The 22,318-nt window shown below is 39.5% G+C and overlaps 1 protein-coding gene across 5 annotated transcripts in view; it reads left to right on the forward strand.

Annotated features, from left to right (window-relative positions):
- Positions 1-16,792, forward strand: part of CEP152 (centrosomal protein 152) — a 48,717-nt gene extending 31,925 nt beyond the window's left edge. For 3 of the 5 annotated variants that reach the window (XM_030577598.1, XM_030577600.1, XM_030577599.1), the window contains 10 exons: positions 116-403; positions 1,142-1,273; positions 1,907-2,557; positions 6,414-6,588; positions 10,027-10,206; positions 12,616-12,706; positions 12,800-12,906; positions 13,764-13,920; positions 14,632-14,735; positions 15,000-16,792. In XM_030577598.1, coding sequence (XP_030433458.1) covers positions 116-403; positions 1,142-1,273; positions 1,907-2,557; positions 6,414-6,588; positions 10,027-10,206; positions 12,616-12,706; positions 12,800-12,906; positions 13,764-13,920; positions 14,632-14,735; positions 15,000-16,051 — 2,937 coding nt within the window. In that variant the 3' untranslated portion in view covers positions 16,052-16,792. Of the gene's footprint in view, positions 1-115; positions 404-1,141; positions 1,274-1,906; positions 2,558-6,413; positions 6,589-10,026; positions 10,207-12,615; positions 12,707-12,799; positions 12,907-13,763; positions 13,921-14,010; positions 14,217-14,631; positions 14,736-14,999 lie in introns of those variants that run through there. The other 2 variants (XR_004002319.1, XR_004002320.1) reach the window with 2 other exon arrangements.
- Positions 16,793-22,318: the final 5,526 nt, after the last annotated feature.

The following is a 22,318-nucleotide window of genomic DNA, read 5'->3' on the forward strand; positions in this document are numbered from 1 at the left end:
TCGCAGGGAAGGGTGTACACATCAACTGAGATTACATATTTGACCAGTAATAATTCTAGTTTTTAGGTATTTCAGCAATATTTTTTCTTCTAAAAAAATACTCTTTCTTATATAGATCAAAGAACAAGCTATCCAGGAAATAGAAAGAGTGTGGCAAAGCAGACTGGATCAAACTCTAGAGGAAAATAAGAAAGTTTTAGTTGAACTCCAAGACTGCGGCAGCCAAACTGACGAAGTAGCCATAACAGATGAAACGTCAAGTAAGGAGATTGCAAGGATGGTTGAGGAGCAAAAATTGCAACTGGAGGAGGCACTGAAAGAAAAGGAGAAGGCTGTTAGAGAGGCCTTGAAAGAACTTGAAACAGAACTGGAGAGGAAACATCATGAAAATATTGCCAGTCAGGTAGTAGATACATTTCACCCTGTTAATGGTTTCACAGCGTTCAAACGTATGCAAAGTGGGTGCTACCAAATCAGAATGGTCATGTTTTATGCTTGCTTGTTTCTTGCTCTCAGTAAAATGACAACATAAGGTGCAAAGCAGTAGAGAAGCTGACCCTAAATATATGTTTTAAGCAGAGGAAATGATTACAAAGCAGGTTTCATCGTACTGTACCTGAGTACTTTGACTTCCTGTATTTGATAGCCTCAAAAATTCTAAAAATATTAGTCTTCTGTTTTTTTCTGCCTGTTGTTATGGAAATTAACAGATTTGTATTGGGACTTTGAAAATGTTATGAAAGATCTAATAGCATAGCTAGAGAACCACTGGCCTAACTTGAATATGTTTTATAAACTCTGTAACATAACTCAATAGAATGAATCAGTACATATGTTCCTGAACTTTTGAGCAAAACCACTTGATGTGGGTTTTTTTGGTTAATTAGTTTAAAATACAATGAATGCTGCTTAATTCCTCTTTTTTTGGTAAAGTACCTCAAGCTCTAATGCAGTGGAATTTACTGTTTTTAAAAACAAAGCTGCAGTAACCTTGGTACTCTACTCTCTGTAAACATTGGCAATTCAAATGGAAATTCAGTTGGTCTTGTGTTAATGTACAACTTCACAGTGTTAAAAACGAAACCACATTTTAATTCTAATGGTTAAAATGACCTCTTCTTTCTCTGTTCCTCTTTTGAAGGTAGAAACAGCTTTGACCAAAGCTCATGCTAGGTGGCTGAAAGAACTAACAGAACTTGAAGAGTACAAAGCAAATCTAAAAGCAGAACGAGAGAAATGGGAGAGAGAATATGAAATCAGTGCAGCAAAACAGGTAGCAGAGAATACTTATTAGGATGCTTGGCAGTTCACTAGCTTATTTTATTTATTATAAAATTTGAAAAAAGTTTAATTCAATTTTCCAGCAAAAAAAATTAAGCATAGGCTTTGTTGAATCAGGGCTCAAGGGCTGTGCTAAACTGAAGTCTTAGGGAATGACCCTGTTTAAAATTGTGGGTAGATTTCTCCGTTAGTGGAAATAAACAGAATTAGAATGATGAAATCAATTTATGGCAGCCGGAGCCAAATCATTTGTTACTGAAATCCATACTAGGATATCTAGACTGACTTACAAAACTCTTCTGACTGCAGTGGAGAAACACCTGTAATTGTTCTTTCTGAAACAACTCCATTAACGTTTCATCTTAATTGGAGGGTTTTCTTTTCCTTAGACTTCTGCAAGATGTTTAATGTATAGTAAAGCTGGATATCACATTCATTAGGTAGGAGGGATACTGTGTAGATATACTTACTGAGCAATACAGTACAATGTGTGAATCAACACTTTCAAACAGTGTTCATCTGTTTGTTAAAGTTTAGATGGTTATAGCCAAACATACCTAACATGAAAATCCTTAAGGGTTTGCTGACAGACTGTTTTTTTTAAAATATATTTTGCATTCTTTAGCTATCGCTAGTTCTTTCAGCAGCTGAAGAGAAATGGAAGAAACAACTTGAGAACACAGAGAAATCTGGAACCAGAACCAAAGAGCTTGAAGAGAAGATCATTTCCCTTAGAAAGGAACTAGAGCTAAAGAAAGAAGAAATCCCTGCAACTGTTAAAGCAGAGCTAGCTCAGGCTCGTGCTCAGTGGAACAAAGAAAAGCAAGAAGAAATCCTCCGGCTACAGGAACAAAATGAGCGAGACTACCGTTCATTCTTAGATGACCATAGAAATAAAATAAATGAGGTGCTTGTAACAGCTAAGGAAGAACTTGTGAAGCAGAAAAATGAATTGCTGATTCAGAAAGAGGCAGAACTTCAGATGTGTCTGGACCAAAAGCAACGCGAATGGGCAGCTCAGGAAACAAAGAGACTCCAAGAGGAAATTCACCAATATGAAGAGAAGATTCTAATTGAACTTGAGTTCCTGTTAGGAGAAATCCATGAAGAACTAGTCAAGAACAGAAATAATGAGCATACTTGGCAGGACACATGTTCCAATAGTACTCTTCAGTTGAACCACCAATACAAGGATAAGCTAAAGGCTTCCCTACAGAAGGCGTTTAAGGGCACAGTGCACACAATTCTAGAAAAAGCCAGGCAAGAATGGAGAGAGGTAACAATTCTATAAATTAAAAATATAACTTTGCCAACCATGAGAAGGGAGTTCTCTGACAACTGTCATAGGACTTTGCCCATCCACCAAGAAATTATGTATGATATTTTGTTTCAAAAAAGTAAAACGATTGAGTTTCTTACTAATCTATTACTACATTTTTAGAAAAGAGATAGAAGATTCCCTCTTAAATAAATTAAGTGAAAAAAGAGGACACAGGTATAGCTTTGGTGACATTTTAAATATTTAAGCCAGAAAAATTCAATTAGAAATAAGCACAGATTTTTAACAGAGAGTGTGATTAGCTATTGGAACAAACTCCCTTGCTATCGAGACTGGACACCCTTCTAGAAGATATACTTTAGTCAAACAGAAGTTATTTAGCTCAATATAAGGGTAATTGGGTGAAATTCTATAGCCTGTGTTATCCAGGAGGTCAGACTGGTCTTCTGACCTTAACTCAAGAAATTCATTAATAGATTTTAAGTTGGTTTAGAATGTTTATCTGGAGGAATTTCAAAAATTGTCTTCCAAAGTCAAAGAAACTGATCCTGTGTTCTACAGGATCAGATATTCCCTTTAACAACAGTTTGCATATTTTACAAGCCGTCAAACTCTTACGCATTATATCCTATAAACTGCTGATATAAACTTGGTGTAATCTTTTGAATAGAAGTTTAAAAGAATGAACCCAGAATGCTGCCACCTACCCTAGCAGTATACAGAAGGTATATTGGAAGCACATGCTATTGATTTCACCCGAAACAATTCAAACCACAAAGCAAAATACTTACTCTTGCTCTCCAGTTCTAACATATAGTACAGAGGTGGGCAAACTACAGCCTGCGGGCCACATCCTGTGACTAGTGCTGGCCTGGGAGGCTAGCCCCGGTCCCTCCCCCTCAGCCTCAGCTCACTCGCTCCGCGGCTGATGCAATGCTCTGGGCTGCAGGGCTGTGAGCTCCTGGGGCAGCGCAGCTGCAGAGCTCAGCCTGACCTGGTTTCTGTGCTGCGTGGTGGCGGCACCCTGGCCTGGCTCGAGCTGGGCAGCGCAGCTGTAGCGCCACCAGTCACCAATGCTCCAGGCAGTACGGTAAGGGGGTATGGAGCAGCGGGGGTTGGATAGAAGGCAGCAGAGTTCGGGGTGGTGTTCAGAGTGTTCAGAGGAGGAACGGGGTTGAATGGGAGCAGAGGTCCCAGGGGGGCAGTCAGGAAGGAGGGGGGGTTGGATGGGGTGGCAGGGGGCAGTCAGGGGCAGGGGTTCTGGGGTCAGTCAAAGCACAAGGAGAAGGGGCAGTTGGATGGGGCTGTCAGGAATAAGAGAAGGGGTTGGATGAGGCAGCGGGGGTCCGGGGGTGGACAGGGAGCAGGAGTGTGTGGATGGGGTAGGGGTCCTGGGGGGGCCATCAGGGAATGGGGGGGGTTGGATGGGGCAGGATTCCTGGGGGTGGGTGATGGGAGGTGGGGGCTGGCCCTCGACTCCCTCCCCTAACCAACCCTCCATACAATTTAAGAAAACCCAGTGTGGCCCTCAGGCCAAAAAGTTTGCCCACTCCTAATACAGTATGAGTAAGGCTACGTTTTAGTCATGGGTGTTTTTAGCAAAAGCCATGGACTGGTCACAGGCAGTGAACAAAAATTTGTGGCCCATGACCTGTCAATGACTTGTCCCCTGACTAAATCTTGGGTGCTCCGGGGCAGGGAGCAGCTGGGGACTGCTAGGGGTGTTGGGCGGGCCCTCAGAAGTCACGGAGGTCCTAGAAAGTCACAGAGATCTCCATGACAGACTCACAGCCTTGATTGCAACATAATACAAAGAAAATAAACAGTAAATAAATTTAGCTGGATTGGGCTCTCAACTAGAAGATTGAATAGCCAGATAACACTGCGTTCACACAGACAACAGGTTCTTGTCCTGATTCTGGTCTCTCATCATTGTAAACCTGTAATAATTCCACTGAAGTAGTTTTACTATGATGAGCAGTATTGGATACAATGTCTAATTCTTCCACAAAACCAGATTGCCATTTGATGTTACCAAATTCCATCTATTTGACAATGGATGTATTCTGCACTGTTAATTTGAACATCTCATCGTTGCTAAGGGTCCTGGTGTCATGTTTGTGCTGATTGCACTGTTTCATCAAGAAATTTATCCTGGAATGCAGTCTTACATACCCAATATGACTATTGCCAAATGGACAAACCAGGCTGATTAGTCAGAAGCCAGTAATTCTTCTACTTTTCTGATCTATATTGGGTGTGCCATGGGGTTGAATCCTCCAAGCTTGTTTGTAGTAATGACACCTGTGTAACACTTCTACTTCTGTTAGCTTTGTTGAGACCTTCAGACCATACATAGATCTCAGACAGTACATAGATTTCTGCTTCTCTCTGATATTTAAAAATTAGAGAAGGCAATTTTAAATCAGTCATACAAAGAACCTACTACAGGCATGACAATTTTTTGAAAATGTATTGTCACAGATTTAAAATAGTCTTGCTCGACTTTACCAGGATAATAAAAATTCTTGTCTTGTCTGTCTCCACCTTGAATATCCTCTTACCCTCTCCTCTAAAAGGAAATGGGCAGAATTTACAAGGCTCAACCAAGGACAGAAGTAGAACTCTCAATATTCTATCAATCTTTCTTTTTATTTGGTTTTCCATTCTTTATTTGGAAAATGCCTCTCCTGTGTTGCCCATCATAGCTGTCACTTTTGATTTATGGGGAGCAGACCAATGGAACTTCCATAACCACCCAACATTATGTAGAATCTGTCATTCATCAGTTAGGGAATGATCTAAGAACATGGCAAAAACACATAGCATCTTGCCATTTATCTTATCTCTTCAAGAAAGGTAATGTGAGTAAGGAACTACTTGTCATAAGACTGCTACCAGTATGTGGTGGGGCAACCGATTTCTGCTTAAAGCTCACCGCAATCTCAATGAAATGAATAATTGTAAATTTAATTTTTTTCTGATGTAGCCATAAAATATTCTCACTGATAATGCATAGAACCAGGAGTTTTTACATATGCCTGGTACATCTGGTCTAAGCAATGAGTCCTGTTTGAAATGGGACTATGTTAACATGCACTAGGTATCTTTTAATTCAGACTAGCCAGGTCTCCGAGGGGCAGTTACAGTGCAACAGTTTAGTGGATGCTGCAGTTGACATCCCTATCGTCCGCACTGTAGGGCCATGTCGACAAGCCTTGAGAGGCAAAAGCCTTGGTGAAAGCCCTTGGCAAATGATCAACATTATTAATATTCAGTTAAACTTCTAAACTACTGATTATTTGAACCACTTAACTATCCAGTGAGTTCCTTGGGATTCCTTAGCAATTTCTTCTATTACATTTGCCTCAACTACAAACAAAAAAGTGAAATTCTTTTTCTGCCCTTCCACTATCCCTAGTCAAGCAGGAACTTTATAAATAGGATCTAATTCCTTTCCACTGGACATATCCTTGAATAGTTTCAGCTTGTTTTAGGCTATGCTCATTTCTGCCTTATTCAGAAACTAATTGAAGCTTACCGAAAATACCATCAGGATGACAAAGTACTAATAAAGCTGCAGCTATGAATAAGAGAACACTGGTAAACTGGCGGTAAGGTAACCTTTCTCCTTCCACCTTGAATGTGCAGTTTTAGAACTACAATAAAGGTTTTTCCATCTTGATAGGTCTCTAGAATAAATGTGTTCAAAAGCTAATGGAGGCATTGTGGGATGATCAATTTGTGTTTGCTTCCCAGACTGTTTGTTTCTGGGTGTGGCTATTTCTAAGTATCCATGAACATTGTTTTGTACTACTTACTGAGTATTCCTGATATCTGGTTTCAATTACAGAAGCATGAAGAACTAGTCTTCAGTTTAAAAGAAACAGAGCACTCTTGCATGCAAAATGGTGAAGGAGAAACTGGGGACAAGGCAAGATCACCTATGTATGATATTGGACTCCAAGTAGAAATACAAAGAATACTAAGAAGGCAGCCACCTTTGCAAGACACTGAAATGGATAATGGTAGTTTTGGTTTTGCTTTTCAGTTAAATCTTGTAAATTTCATTGTGCAGCATATAATATGTATTTTTAGCTAGTATCAGTCTTCTGTAATAACACTTGTCACTTGTAACTAGACTTTCAAAGGAACATAGGCGTCACAATGCTGAGTGTCACCATGCCTAACTTTTTAGGCTGCTAGAAAATTACTGGGATCTACAAAACCTGAGTGAGGTGTCTAGGCTAATTATACAATGAATGGGGAGAGGTGGGCACCTCAGAATGGGATTCACAAAAGCCTGCATGGTAGATAGCTCCTTGCCTAAACTAGCCGAAGGGAGATGCCAAGCTGACGGGATGTGTGCTATGCCCAGCACCTATCTTGAGATAGCTGGCTAAGTCCAGGTTGCAGGGAGGTGCCTCCCTCTGCTTGGGAGTCTCTACTGCAAACAAACCGTTGGTGTTAGGCTCCTATGACATTTTAGCAAGAAGCTGGGGGCAGGGGATGGGAGGAGTAGGATTAGCTCACTGATTAAGGTTTAGCCCAGTGGTTAGGATACTCACCTGGGATTTGAGAGGCCCTGGTTCAAGTCTTCCCTCCACTTGAGGGAAAAATGGGATTTGAACCTCTCGGGTGGGTGTGCTAACCGCTGAGTTATGGGATGTTCTGATTGGGGCTTGTTACCTATTGTAGCCTTTATGTTGAAATATTTCCAATTAATATAATAAGGATCCAATAAAACCCAACTTAGTTTTCAGGTTTGAGTCTGTAGGTCGGTTATAGAAAATTAATTTAGTAGAGAACCTCTAGGTGACACTTTGGTCAAATCAAATTTTATTTAAAAGAAAAATGGTTAGTTTGGTGCTAATGGTACTCTTTTAATGTTAATTGGAGCTCTCCTCAATTTTAACAAAACTACTTTTATAATCTGTTATTCTACTAATTAACATTTAGCCTAAACATTACTATAGTCTTGTTTCCACACCTCCTGATTGATTCTTTACATTACACATTATTTAAATTAACATCTATGGCAATGTCCTTCCCATACTATCAATATAGATAGCATTTTAATAAAACATTCACAATTTTTTAAAACATTTTATTAAAAACCTTGCTAAGCCGGTTAACCAAAACATAACCACAGCATAATCTTGGGTCATGTCTTTGCTAATAGTAATTTTCCCATCTTATTGTCTACAACTTATCTCTAACTTTCCCCATACTAGCAACCTCAATTTCCCAGTCTCCTGTATGCTTAGGCCAAAACCTAATTTCTATTTAACATAGGCTACGGACTTCCTCAGTCTCTCCTGTTGAAGTGGTCCCAGTTTGGATAAATAATGAATTATTGGGCCAGAGAGAGACAGCAAGCACGAGAGAGTGACTCTGTGGTCTGGTAGTGCAAGCATTCACCCAGGATCCAGTCCCTCTGTTCCACTGACTTTTTTTAAAAATTATTTATCTACAATGGAATAGCTTTAATAGGAGAGACTGAGGGAGCCCCACATCAGAATATCTCATAACCTAATGGTTAGGGCACTCACCGGAGAGGTGGCAGATCTTTGTTCAAAAACCTTTTCCTTCTCAAGTGGAGGTGGGACTTGAACCAGGGCACCGTCCAATCCCAGGTGAGACCTTTCAGTCCAGTGGCTAGGGTAACAAGGGACGTTCTCCTCCTCCCCAGCTGTTTTGTTTAAACTCACCAATGGGGGCTTAATCCAGTAGGCAAAGTCTGAACATTCCTACTGGCTCAGGCCCCGCAGACGAGTTAGGCTTTCATTTGCCTATCTTCCCCTAGTTCGTGGCTAACACTGGGGCTTAGGCATCTGGATGCCTGGTGTGGAGCTGCAGTGCGTATGCTCAGACACAGAAATATAGGCTCTTAGAGAAGCTTTAGTGCAAAAATTTAAAGGCTGAATGAGTTCAGGTGCCTATGGGGTTTGGTGGAAGCCATGTGTGAGGTTTGTGAATCCCAAGGGAGCCTGATTCTGGGATTTACATGATTACTGCCGCGTTAGTCACCTAAGTCCTTTTGTGAATCTAGCCCTTGATGACTTATGAAATCAAAGGACAAACACTCTACTATAATTAGTGAATGTATGGATGATGTAGCACACTTAATATGTTCCTTGACTTTTTTTCCCCCTCTTTAAACTAAAAGTGTTTCAATACTGCATAAACTTCTATTTCATTAGAACAGAAACGCTGCAGTGAGTGTATGGCACTTGGTCGCTAGATTACTGATCCAGTGACATAATTTATTTTTGTTTATTTTTAATAAAATGTTGTATGCTTAAAAAGTCAGTTTTCAGGATGTGAGCGAATAGGCGCCGTCTTTGGCTCTGCATCCAAATAAGAAGTCAAAGGGGGCAGAGGTGGACAAAAGAACTGCCATGTTTTGCATCCAAGTCCCTGTAGGGTAGGTTGTATAGGGCTGTGTTTGTACATGGTACTTCCTAGACCAAAACCTCTGATCTCAGGTATGGATCATGCAAAAACAAATGGTTTGGAGGTCAAACTATAGCATTCCCCCATGGCACGTGTGAGTCAAGGAATTCCACGTTCATGTTAAATATATTTTGTCATTCTGGGTGAATCCTGATTTGTGACAAAGTTCGGATTTTTTTTTTTGAAAATCATGGAATTAGTGCTCTAGAATAATCTGACTTTATAGTATTTTAAGTTAACCAGAAATGTTGTAGCTTGCTCCCAAAGGTCTTGTATACAGTATGACAGAGTCAGGGCCTGTGCAGCTGGAGAGAAACATCACAGGAGGCCCCCAGGTTATGCACAAAGCCTTCTCTGGGGTTTCATGTTTGCTTTTAGAGTTCTTATGCTACCAAAAGAACATAAAGCAACAAAACTCAAGAGAGTCTCTGGCCCTATGCCCATAGTGCAGCTTAAATTCCTTCACCACCAAAATAACAAACCATCTGTTAAACACAACATAGTATATATAACCAGTGCAGCTCTTCTGCTTCTGGAGCTCCCTCTCCTGGCTGAGGAAAGCAGCCCTTTTCCCTCTCCAGGAAGTAGCCCAGCCTGTCTTTAAGTTTCTAAACCTAACTGGACTCAGCTGCATCTGATCCTTTCCAGCTGGGAGTGCCTCCCTGAGAAGCTCCAAGAGTCCTGCTAGAATTTATTTAAAAAAAAAAAAATAGTCCCCAAATCCACCCCACTGTCTGCATCAGTGGTACCTCGCTCTACACTCATGGCACTGCTGGGATTGGTACGTTGTGGCTGCAGTGCACAAAAAGACATAAAATATATAGACCCTGTAACAAATACTACATTTGGATTGTGTCTAAAGCCTCTTATGAGAGTTTTAGTTAGATAAATAGTGTACACTTTCCTAGGGTGTAAAGGAATATCTAATTAAAACCCTAGAAATAATGGGCTTGATTTTGGTTCTCTTGATTCTATGGCTGATGTATAACTTGTAGTAATTACTATTGCAGATCAGAAATGTAAGAAAAGGAACCCTTGGTCTCATGAAGATTTTTGCTGTGACCACTGTTGCCAACAGCTTGAAACAAAGGAGAGAGAATGCCAGGATCTAAAAAGAAAGCTGGAGAAAACCTGCAGGCACCTCCAGCTTGCAGTAAGGGAACACAAAGCTAAAGTAGAGCAAATCCGAGGTTAGTATCTCTACTCACCTACATAGAATTCTGAATAGTTTCATTTTCTGCTGTTGTGTGAATCTGTCCTCCATCTTTGAGCTGTCGAGTGCAGCCACTGTAATGGTACATGTCTAAATAACTCTCAGCCCTAATAAATTCATTTCCTAATAGTAATCATTCATCACAGAACTCTTTCTTCTGAACCTTTATATCCTGGGGACTAGCGCAGAGATACGTGTTTCGATTCATTCTGTGATCTCTGAATGGGACTGTTCTAGGAAAATTTACTGACAATGGATGTTCTTCGGGCACTTGTTCACCTGGATCCCACTATAAGCGTGTATGCCGTGTATTCACAAGCCTGTAACCTTTTAGCCAGCAGCATCCACTGTGGCTGCATGTGTGCTCTGCAGGGTATAAAGAGTTGAGCGGTCCCAACTGCCACACAGTTCCTTCTCACAGCCTGTGGTAGTGAGTCAGACCCCACTATTCTCCTCCTTTGCTGTAGCCCTTAGTTTGTTTTAGAGTTAATAGCTTAGTTTTAGTCTTAGTGTAGTTTTAATAAGTTTTAAAGGGACAGTGACTTAAATAATAATTAAAAAGGAGGGAAAATCCACACAACTCTTTTTTCCCTTTCTTTTTTGCTCCTGAGGAGTAGGTCCCAATGGCAGAGGACCAGCTTTAGAATCTTCCCTGCTTTAGGAACAGTTATGGCTGCCCAAGATGCACACATAAGATGCTTTTGTTTTGGAGAGTCTTTTTCCCCTAGCAAGTGTGCCATTCGGAACTCTTTTTCTAAGTGCACACAAACAGCTCATGATACTCAAGGTAGGAAGGAGCAGAAGTCTCTGGATGGAGCTTGGATCAGTTGCCTTCTCTAAAAGTCATTGCCTCTCTGGCTTACTTAAACCAGCTCCTTCGAAAATTGCATTGGCACATGAAACTTCAAAGACTGTAGAATCATGTTCTTCTGCTATGCACTTTGTCCTCTCTTTGGTGATAAACATTGCTTCCTTAGCACCACTGGTATCAGTGCCATATACTATAGGTTCATTTGGTACCTCATCCTGATAACTTCTTCTGAGACTCCTCCATTGGTACCATCAGTCATAATATCATTGATATTGCTACTGCTTGCTATGTCCTCCAAGGCTGCTTTCACATCTCCTGCAGATCCTTCCATCACTCTGGAGTCCCCTTTGCTTGATCTGTCTCTTTATCTCTGGTATCTAAGTCTCTGCTGGTACGAGAGCCCAGGATGCCAAAGATGGACCAATGAGAGATGCTCTAATGGAAGAAAACAGTGAAATGAAGATGAAACTCAAAGATACTACTCCATTGTGGCAGCTTCTAGATGAGATGCTCAGCTTGGCATCATTGTTGTACAGTTGTGATTTAGGCAGAATTGCTTTACCCTCCTTTATACCCTTGTTGTGAGGAGTTTGAGGTTGAACAAGGTACATACACATCCCCCATGGACACTGCTAGCTAAAAGATCTGGGCTCGTGGCCATACTTACAGTGGAATCCCTATGGACAACAGCATCTCTAAACTCCAGTTGCTGTAAGATAAGTAAACTGTTTTTCAACATGTTTCACTTGACCCCTCCTCCCCACCTGGTGTCACAGTTGTTGCATTAAGCTTTTTTTTGTTTTTAATAGAAAAGCATGCTGATGCTTTATCACAATGAATGTTTATACTCAGTCCTGTCTACCCCAGCAAGACAACCACTTCCATCACTATTGTAAGAGGCATGCCCACTCAGTGCATACCTTGCTCACAGAGCCAGTGATTCCTGTGCATTTAGCTTGTGCCACTGCAGATTTTATGGGCCTGGCCCACTAAAACATTTAACTACACTAACCAATGTGCACTGATTGAGTCAGAGGTGAAGATTAGGATCTGTAGACCCTCAGTATATTCAGTGTGCAAACTCTGACAGTGTTTAAATGACTTTTAGTATACAGTCAGATTAGACATACACAGCGAATCCCATCTTTCTTTGGAATGTCAGCTGGTGGTTGTTAAAAATACCATGATGCATGTGTGCAGTGTAAAATATGTTAAATGTTCTTTTCTTTCTCCTACCCCAAAGAAGTCTCAACTTTTGCACTATAAATAACCTTTCTTCCTCCCCAACTTTTTCCTTCTAACATCCCTGCGCTTATGCCTGTGGCTAAGAGTAAAAATTACTTACAAAAACCTGTCTACACCACACCTGAGTCCATCATACTGCTTTTAAATTCAGACTTCAAATGACATATGGACTAGTTAGTTCCTAACTATGTCATTTTGATGGCATGGCATGTTGTATCTGCCTTTGAAACACTGGCCACTTATCACAGAGGCAGTAATTTTACATAACCTATGAAGATGTTTAAATGGATTAAAAACATACGTATCAATTAACTGTCTTGGTTTTTGTAGAAAATGAGAGAGTCCTAGAGGCTCTAATGGAAGAAAACTGTGAGATGAAGATGAAACTCAAAGATCTGAAAACATACAACACACCACCCAGGTATTTTTAAAAAGCCTGAACAAACTGGCTTCCACAGAAGTCATCCTACCTGTCTTGCAGTTACAAAGTACTGCATGTTCTGTGTGCTTTCAGGTCATTGTCGGAGGGGGCTATTTCAAAACCTTGTACCTCCTGTGATGGTGTCAAAGGCTTGGAAGAAATGCGCTCACAGTACATTAAAGCTGTGGGCAAAATTAAGGGTAAGTGCTAACGAGAGTAAGTTCACACACACAACTGCAAATCACACTCATATCAGCCGGTTCATGCAAGAATCCAAACCAGTGTCAGATTTTTGACAGTCTGCTGAAGAGTGAAATTTGTTGCCTAGTGAAATATTTCACTGGAGTTATTTGCTCCTTTTCACCTTTCCCTTCCCAAATAACACACAAATATATATATAACGTATGAAAGACATCTATGTTCTCTCCTTGCACTGAAGTGTGTCTTAAGATCACACTCTAATACCTCACATTGTGTGCTCTTCTGGCACATATTAGTTTTTTTAGTAGAGAGAATGCAAGAAGTTGAATTATCATTTAATCCTATAAAAACTCGTTGCAACAAATATGGGCCTGATGTTGCCAGCCTTATTTACTTTGTAGTACATGATTACATGGCAATGAGGCTACTCGTCTAGTACAATATTACTCAACACGAGAGAGGCTGGCAGAATCTAGCTCCGTACAAATTGTTTTAAGCCGTTATCATAAACGGCAAGGGCTGCTTTGTGTCGTTGAATAACTGGGCTCTATTGTTTCCTCTGCACTATAATTTTCAGCAAATGACAGCCTTCCCCACCAAAGAATTTGTCCTCGGGGACATTTAAATGTCCCTTGTTTTCTATCACCACATTACAGGCCCTGTGTTTTAACCACACTCTTTTTGGCTGAAGAGGACTAGATCAAATGCCATTCCTTATTTGACTGCAGTGGTTACTGTCGAGTGCCACGCTGCCATTGCAACACTTCTACCCTCAATCTTCCTACCCCTTGACCAGGTTGTCTCAAATCCTTTTTTCCTTTTGACACTCCATACTAATGAAATTACATTTATGTAGGTGATATGCTTCGTTATATCCATGAAAGCAAAGAGAGAGCAGCTGAAATGATTAAAGCAGAGGTTTTAAGGGAACGTCAAGAGACTGCCCGGAAAATGCGCAAATATTACTTGATTTGTCTTCAGCAGCTTCTCAATGATGATGGGAAACACGAAGGGTGAGTTTGAAATTATTGTATAGTACATATAGTTGAAGAAAATAGAAATATATAAGAATATAGAAAGTAGTATAGTAAGCTCCCAATTAGTTGTCTATTATTTGTTTACTCTGAGGTTGTGCTGGTCTGCAAGCCCAGCTGTGTCTGCTTTAAACTCCATCAAATACATACTTTGGTGTGGGTCCTTCAATCCAACTGGCATCCTCTTCAGTGACTGAGACTAGCTGAGCAGCCTTTCTTAATACCTTCTCAACAAGTACCCTTGATTCTCCAGAAAGTTTCCGTCAAGTAAACAGGTGAAGAGGAAAACCTCATGTTGTGACTTCACAGCAATTGTGCAGCTTGACAAAAATTAAATCAGGCTTTAAGTGTGACCTGTAAAAGGAGGGGGAATGAGCTTGTACCTTTTCTTGATTGCTTGAAGTATTAAAAGGTTGTGGAATGTTTAAACAAAAACCAGAAATGGAAAAAAATCAAACAAAATTTCTCCCTCTGGCTTTTCTAGAGGACTTGTGTGAGAGGGTCTCAGATACTGTTACTTTTCTCAGGTTTAATTGAAGGGACAGGGTAATTTTTTGAATTTCTAACCCTTTTTTTTTTTTTTTTTTTTTTTCCCCCCCTTTGGAGTGTTTGTGTGGCAACTGAGGTAAATAGGAAATGCTAGTTAGCTTCAAAACTTACTGATTTTAAATATTCTGGGGTTCTCAACAGGGCTGAAAAGAAAATAATGAATGCTGCTAGCAAGCTTGCTACAATGGCAAAAGTGCTTGAAACGCCTGTTCGGAGCACACCCCAGAACAAAAATGCCCACTCAAGTAAGTTTGGAGTGGTGGGTTGTTTCCCTTCCTTCCCCTTCTTATAGGTTTAATCCATTTAGTAGTGAAAATGCAGGTAAACAGTGGGAGGAAATTTTTTTTTGCTTTGCCATAATTTACATAGGCAGTAACTTAAAAACATGAACCACTTGATTTAACAGCACTAGTATTGACAACTTTTTATATAAACTGACTTTTTCCCAACATTTAATGGTTCCTTAAATTAATCTTTTTTTTTTTTCTTTCTCCCCCGCCTTCTCTTAGTCCTGCTACTAAATTCTGAACTGCCAACTGGAGTTGAGCAATCAAAAAGAAATCACATTCATCAAACTAGGCCAGCCTATATGGAAAGCAAATCATGTGGCAAAAGTATTGCCACAAAAGCCAGTGATCAAGTTGTTCAGAAACGTGTACCTTGTAACTTAAGACAGCAGCTTGATGCAGTAGAAGCTGAAACACAGGCTGGGCTTCATGAAACAGGGTCTTCAGATATCCAAAGTAGCGGGAGCACTTCTAAACAACCAGCTGATAATTCAAGAGACACTATGTTAGAATTTTGTCCTGTTAAAGATGGAGGAAGGCTTAGAAATGGCTATGTCTCAAATACAGACACAGATCTGACAAATCCTGCTAGCACTACAGCACTTCAAAAGACATCCTTGTGTGTTCCTCGGGTGAAGTTGGGAAACACACATACACCCAGCCCTATAAATAGCCTGTCTGACTCTGGGCCAGCTCATGTAATGTTTGAGAACAAGACTCAAAGACCAGTCTTAAACGAATTTAAATGTAACCAGCCAAATAGAGATGGGGAGTCAACATCTGAGAGAACTCAGGGGTTTGATAGTCAAGAAACTCCAGTAAGGGATGACGGAAGCTCTGCGGACTGGAGTTCAGTCAGTGGGAGTCTACATTTCGATAGTGGTGATATGCCCTTCTTGTATCCTGTGCAAAAAGCAAGTTCTAATACAGAAGAACAACATATGGCTGGTGAACAGTTTCGTATGACCAACTTGTTTCCTAATGCAGATGAAAATGTTGGTACATTTTGTAGGCAATTTACCAGCAAAGCCAAGATTCTTGGTGCAAAAAGTGAAGCCATACTTAACAGTAATGAGCAACTGAACTTAAACCCAGGACACAATTCCTACAAGAACTCTGAGAAATCACATTCTGATGTCTCACAACAACACAATGCAACCCCATATTCGAGTATAGGAAAAGGCTACAACCAACCTTCAAGGAAACTGATACTGGATGCCAAATCTTTTCAGCAAGATAGTGGATTTGATAGCCCACTTCCTAACTTGGATTAACATCAATAATTCTTCAGACATTAGTTTAAAAGAAACTAATATATTTCAATGCAAACTTGGGACATGTGGAAAATCTATTGTTCTAGAAACTTCTTGTGGGTTTTATCCATTTTGTGATCTCTGTGTTATGTGACTTGAGACTGTTACATGAAAAAACAATCACATAAAATTACTTGAAATATCGATGTAGGATTTTGTTTACCTTGGTCATCTGGCTTTCACAGTTGTGTACAGTATTTTATATAAGTGTTGTGTGTATTTTTTTGTTTAAACAATCTATTTTTGTACTTTAAGATTAGTTTGCAGTGCAATGTTACATTTTTATTTATATATAAATAAAACTACTTTCAATTGTGATCCCTTTTAAAATCAGTATAAAAGTTTAGTGTGCATTAGAGATGTTGTTTTTTAGAATCTGTTTGAAATGCTCAGGCGTTTTATCCCTATAAATGCCAGTGTGTATTTAAGTTATAAGCATAAACATTTACATATGTTTTGATAAAATGCTAAATCTAACTTGAGGCATGTGCCTTCTCTTTGAACATATGTACGGTGAAAGCTGGTTCACGTCTGACTGGGAAGAAGATCTTAGCTTTGTTTTCAGTAAAGCAGGGAACTTTATTTCACAATTATTCCTAGATAACACTGACTATTCTCTTAATTTAAACTAAAGACTTATCAAAGCATCATGAGAAATATTACTAACTTCCATTAAAGACCTGCTTGTGTTACTTTGAAACACTCTCTCTTTAGCTCATTCTGTCTTGGGGTTGCATTTTCTTTTTTTTCTAGGGATATTTATATGAATAACTGTCTGTTTAAATTCATACCTGAAATTATACCAAAATACCTTTTTCGCGTAGACAATCCTGTGTCTATAAAAGTTAATATGCAGCTGTTCTGCAAAACAAGCAATTGAGCACACAAACTGGGCATCTGTCTGATTTGTGTGCAAAACAGCTAAATTCATCTTCCCCATTATTGATCAAACAGTTCCAAAGCAAGCACTGTTTAAAAGATTGGTCTGTGGTGGTTCAACTGGCTTTCTCATGATTTTTTCCAGAAGTAATAAGCTTAACACACAAATCCAGACATTTTCTACATTTAAATCTTCTAGTAGTCCTATTCTGATGCAAAAAACCTTTTCAAATGCCCTTTCAAAACTACTAACTTCCTACGGCATATTGCATTAGTTTCTATTAATACAGCTACCAGTCTTAGACATATAATATACTACTTGCATTTTAGTTTTTTGTAGTTTTTAAAAATTGCCTTAAGCAGTTGATTGAAGGCCCAGTGAATCCAGTTCAAACTGAAGTAATAAACATGATCCAAATCAAGCTCAAATCTGAACAGCAGATAAAATTCTGTCAAATGCTGGCTTAAAAGGAGAGCTACACTGAGCAGAAACAACCTTCCTGCCACAACAATTGCTTTCAAGCAAGCTGTGGCAGGCTAAGGCAGATTGATAGTGTTGAGGAAACCAGCTCAACTCTGTTTAACAAACAGAAGCACTTTTTGTCTTGGGTTTGGGAATGATTTCCTCTTATGCGCTGCCTTTTTCCACTACCTAGTAGAAGGCTTTTTTATGAAGATAGGAAGTAGGATACAAGTCTCCTCTCTCACAGCTTGATAAAAATAAGGATAATTAAATCTAAGAGATCAATTGACCAACCTGCTCCTTTTTAATAATTTAATGTCATATAAAGTATCACAGCAATAGACACAAGCTACTAATCCATAGCAACTATAAAAATCTTCATGCACAGTAATACTGTATGTGTAGCTGGAGAACCAGCTAAATCCCCACTCCATGTTAATGGTATATTTTGTTGCACTGACAACTCCAGACATCACCAACACCACACTGGAAGGGGATTTTAAAGCCTCCCTAATGAGACTTCACTGCAGAAGATTGAAGGGAAGATGGCCCCAAACAAGCTGCAACAAGAGTTTCCTGATGAGTAAGGATTTGAGCCCCTGTGAGGGCCGGGACAACACCAACAAATCTAAACCCCCTTGTGAATAGCAATTCCTAGGCCCTTGCTCCTCTCATATCAAGAATGAAGCAATAACTGACTAAAACAGTAGCAGCTCCTGGAACTAAACTGTGAGTGACACCAGGAGACTGGGAAGGTTAGTGTTGCAATTTGTGGTTGGATTTGTTCAGTTGCATGAAGGCTTGTAATGCAGCCACTAAAACAATGTCAAAATAAGTTTACCATGTGTCCTCTCCCACTAGGTTATATGCTGCTGAAAGAACATATTTGTCTTTAATCAAGAACTCATCATTTACTGTTATGTGAATGTGTTCCTTCTGGTGTGCTCTGTAAAGACTTTGCCAGCAGCTCCTTATTCAAACTGCTGCTTAGTTTAATGCTTTGTTTCTGCCACAACAGCCAATAATTCTCTGCTGTTGTGTTACTATTTCAGTTCAATACTATTTAACTATATCTGCGTTCAAAAAGATTCATGGCTGAAGCCACTCAACCTAGAAGCAGACTGCATTGGGGCATTCATGCTATGCTACAAAATCCTTGTACTTTCTAGTTGCTTTATTGTTTTTATACTGTGTCTGCAGGACCTGTGTTCTAGGAAACTGACCAGCCTTAAGTAGCTAATTGTCTGTACAGGTAAGTGGGCCACATGTACAATTGTTAAGTGCAACATTCTTAGGATAGTCCATAAATGTCTTTAATACAAGACCTTGCAAAGAAAAGCTTGTCAGTGAAGTATGTAAAGTTGTTGGGATCTCACACACACATTTACATAAGCTGTTTAGAAGCTTGCATGTTTTCTAGGAACAATGGGTTGTTATATATCATTTAGTTCCCCCCTTCTTTGTCACTTGTCCTTAAAGTCTGCTGTGAGAGCCACTCTGACATTGTTTGTGAGCTTTCTTTTGTTGTTGAAGCTAATTCTGCTAAAATTTGCATCCTCCTAGTTCCCTTTGTTCAGTGGAGGTTATTCAGACTTCCCAATGAAATGTATTTCAAGTAGTTCTTTTGCTATTTCATACACTATCTTCTGCTCTGAAGTGAGGCCTGATTCACCACTGTGCCATCTGCCTAATCTCTGCTGGTGTAGGTGAGTTGCAGTAGAAATTGCGGTAACCTGAAAGTGACATGGAACACTAGCAATACTTGTGACTGTGGTGAGACTTAATTCGATGCTTTCCGCCCAATAATGCTCCTTGTATGCAGAGCCCTTTTTAGCTTCATTATTAATGAATCCTCCCCACCCTCACTACTTGGGTAGATGTTATCCTGTTGTGTAGATTTCAGACCATGAGGCAGAGAGCCACAGGAACAGTGATCAGCGTGAGAGCTGAGAGCTTTTTGTCTGCTCATGGTAGCCCCACTTAGCATGCTTCCCTCTAAACCTTGTCAACACTTGAAGAAATTAAAGAAACACACCTCTTTTGGCAATGTTTTGGCTAAATGCCATCTTCGGTGTCCAGATGATGAATGTTCCCTGTCAGCTTTGCAACATAGTAAGAAGGAACAGCAATATTGTAATTGTCTAATCAATTCCATTTTGGATTGTAAAGCAAATGCAATTCATTAACACTCTGGTTTTACTATAGCTATTAATTAACTTGTGCAATTGCAATTCATACAGCAAAGCTGAGTTTGAGATGAAGTAGTTGCATTTTCGTTACTTTACTCCCCTCTAGTGGTTTTCTATAGGATCCATTGCATGAAACAATTCATTGCAATGGATTTCAGATGGTGAGTTAAGGCATTGTAAAGAACAAGTGTCTGCAATTAATTTTTGTTTCCCTCCGTACTTTGTTTCTTTCTATGGGGTGAAACCCATTCACATAGTTTCTTGGTGTTTTCTTTCCTGTAGAACAGCCATCTACCTAAACACTGCTATTACCGTATGTACTATTTTAACCATAGCTAATAATCAAAGGTGAGAGTGTATGCACGGGTTTAAAAGGCCAAAATCTCCAAATAAATTCCAGAGAGATAAGTTTTTGTGCTACCTACTACACATGGTGCCATCATTAATGTTAACAGCCCTATGGCTCAAATAGCAGCCAATAGCTATAGAAACTTTATTTAATAGTGGTGCCTAGCCTTACACTAAACATGGTCCCCTCCACCAGGTAAAGAGAGACAAGAGTTTCTGTGAGAATATTGAAGATGTCTAGGTCTGCAGTTATTTTTACACCTCACCAAGATGGTTCCTTCCTAAGTCACTATAACATGTAGTAAAGCAGTGTGCAACAAAGGCCTAATAAACGACTGCAGTATTATGAATAAATCTTTGGCCCAGGTTTCCTTGCATGCTTAAACCTGTAATCCGTGGGGTCAGAATGGGCTCTTTTTGTTTGTGTTGAGGTGAGAAGAAGGGTAGGGGTGTAATGATCAAACTGAAATCTTTGGCACCATTTCCCATTGGAAAATTTAGTTTATTTGAAATTGAAATGCTTCATGAAACAGTTGATTTTTTTTCCTAAAATTTTATTTTGGAGAGAAAAAAGGGGGAATAAAGTTCTGATTGTCAAAATGTCCTGCTTTGACACTTCGGGGACCATATTTCGATGTTTCCTTTGAAATGACATTCTTTTGAAATCTTTAAAAAATTGTATTGTGAAAATTTAAAATAGGTCCATTTTCAATTTTGCAGTCTGAAACTAAATTTTGAAATTTTGGGGATTTCTGCCTTGGAATGAAAAATTTAGATATCTTGAATTCCTTCACAAAACGGAATTTTTATTCTCTGCACAGCCGTAGATAAATGTTCTGCACTTATATATCTGCACACAGTAGATTACCCAATATTAATATCTCCAGAATTCTTCAGATAATTCCCTGTAGGTCTTTAACAGACACTTCCAATACACATGAGCCAATGTTGTTTTGACCCCCCTACATCCACTGCATGTGTGTGAACAGGACTTACACCAACTTAGCAGATAATGAAACAGTTTAACATGTCAGTGTCAAGGCAACTAACAATTATAGCAGAACCTCAGAGTTATGAACACCAGAATCATGAACTGACCAGTCAATCACACACCTCATCTGGAACCAGAAGTACTCAATCAGGCAGCAGCAGAAACAAAACAAAACCAAAAAAAGCAAATACAGTATAGTACTGTGTTAAACGTAAACTGCTTGAAGAAAGGAAAAGTTTTAAAAAAAATTTGACAAGGTAAAGAAGTTGTTTCTATGATTGTTTAATTTAAATTAACATGGTTAAAAGCAGCATTTTACTACAGCATAGTGAAGTTTCAAAACTGTATTATGTTCAGTTGTAAACTTTTGAAAGGACAACCATAACATTTTGTTCAGAGTTATGAACATTTCAGAGTTACGAACAACCTCCATTCCTGAGGTATTCGTAACTCTAAGGTTTTCCTGTACCTCGTGCAGCAGTTTCAAAATACCCATGTAGAATGTACTTCATAGCAGGAATAATCTTTAACATAACTATGCATATATGAAACCTCGCAAACATACCTTGCAGAGTAAGAAAATAATTTTCTTTAAATGAAACAGAGGAATTAAAATAACTATTTTATTCTCCTCAGAAGAAATTGTTTGTTTCCAGAATCTTAAAAGCTGCATGATTGGTTTATTGTGTCCACAGGTTGTATATGTACTCCTTTTGTCCTGGTTTTACTACCATATCTGATCCTCTGTTCTTGGTTTGCAGGCATGTCAGGATATGAATTCTGTTTTTCTTTTAAAGATGACCTGTAAAAGGGGAGGATGGGTTTGTGCCTTTATACAAACAAACTCATTTTGTTTGTTTAGAAATGCTGGTGTTGTTTGCCCTGGTGACTGGATTACATGTGAGACTGACATCACAAGATATTAGAGAACTAAACAGCTGAGAAGGGAAGCAATGTCTAATCAGAGAGATGAAAATGTACTGGGTTTTGGTAATTCCAGTTTTACTCCAATGCCTAATAACCACTTCACTAAAAGGACATCATTGCTAACAGTTCAACATTCCTACACCTGTAATTGAGGTGTGTAAGCTCACTGCATATTTTGATGAAACTCCTATCACGTTTTCCACCAAAACCCAAGAAAGAATGGACTTTATCATAGAATATCAAGGTTGGAAGGGACCTCAGGAGGTCATCTAGTCAACCCCCTGCTCAAAGCAGGGCCAATCCCCAGATAGATTTTTGCCCCAGATCCCTAAATGGCCCCCTCAAGGATTGAGCTCACAACCCTGGGTTTTGCAGGCCAATGCTCAAACCATTGAGCTATCCCTGCCCCCTATGTCCCTGATATTCCTAAA

This window comes from Gopherus evgoodei, chromosome 10 (genome assembly GCF_007399415.2).
Source record: "Gopherus evgoodei ecotype Sinaloan lineage chromosome 10, rGopEvg1_v1.p, whole genome shotgun sequence".
In the NCBI taxonomy this organism is placed as follows: domain Eukaryota; kingdom Metazoa; phylum Chordata; order Testudines; family Testudinidae; genus Gopherus; species Gopherus evgoodei.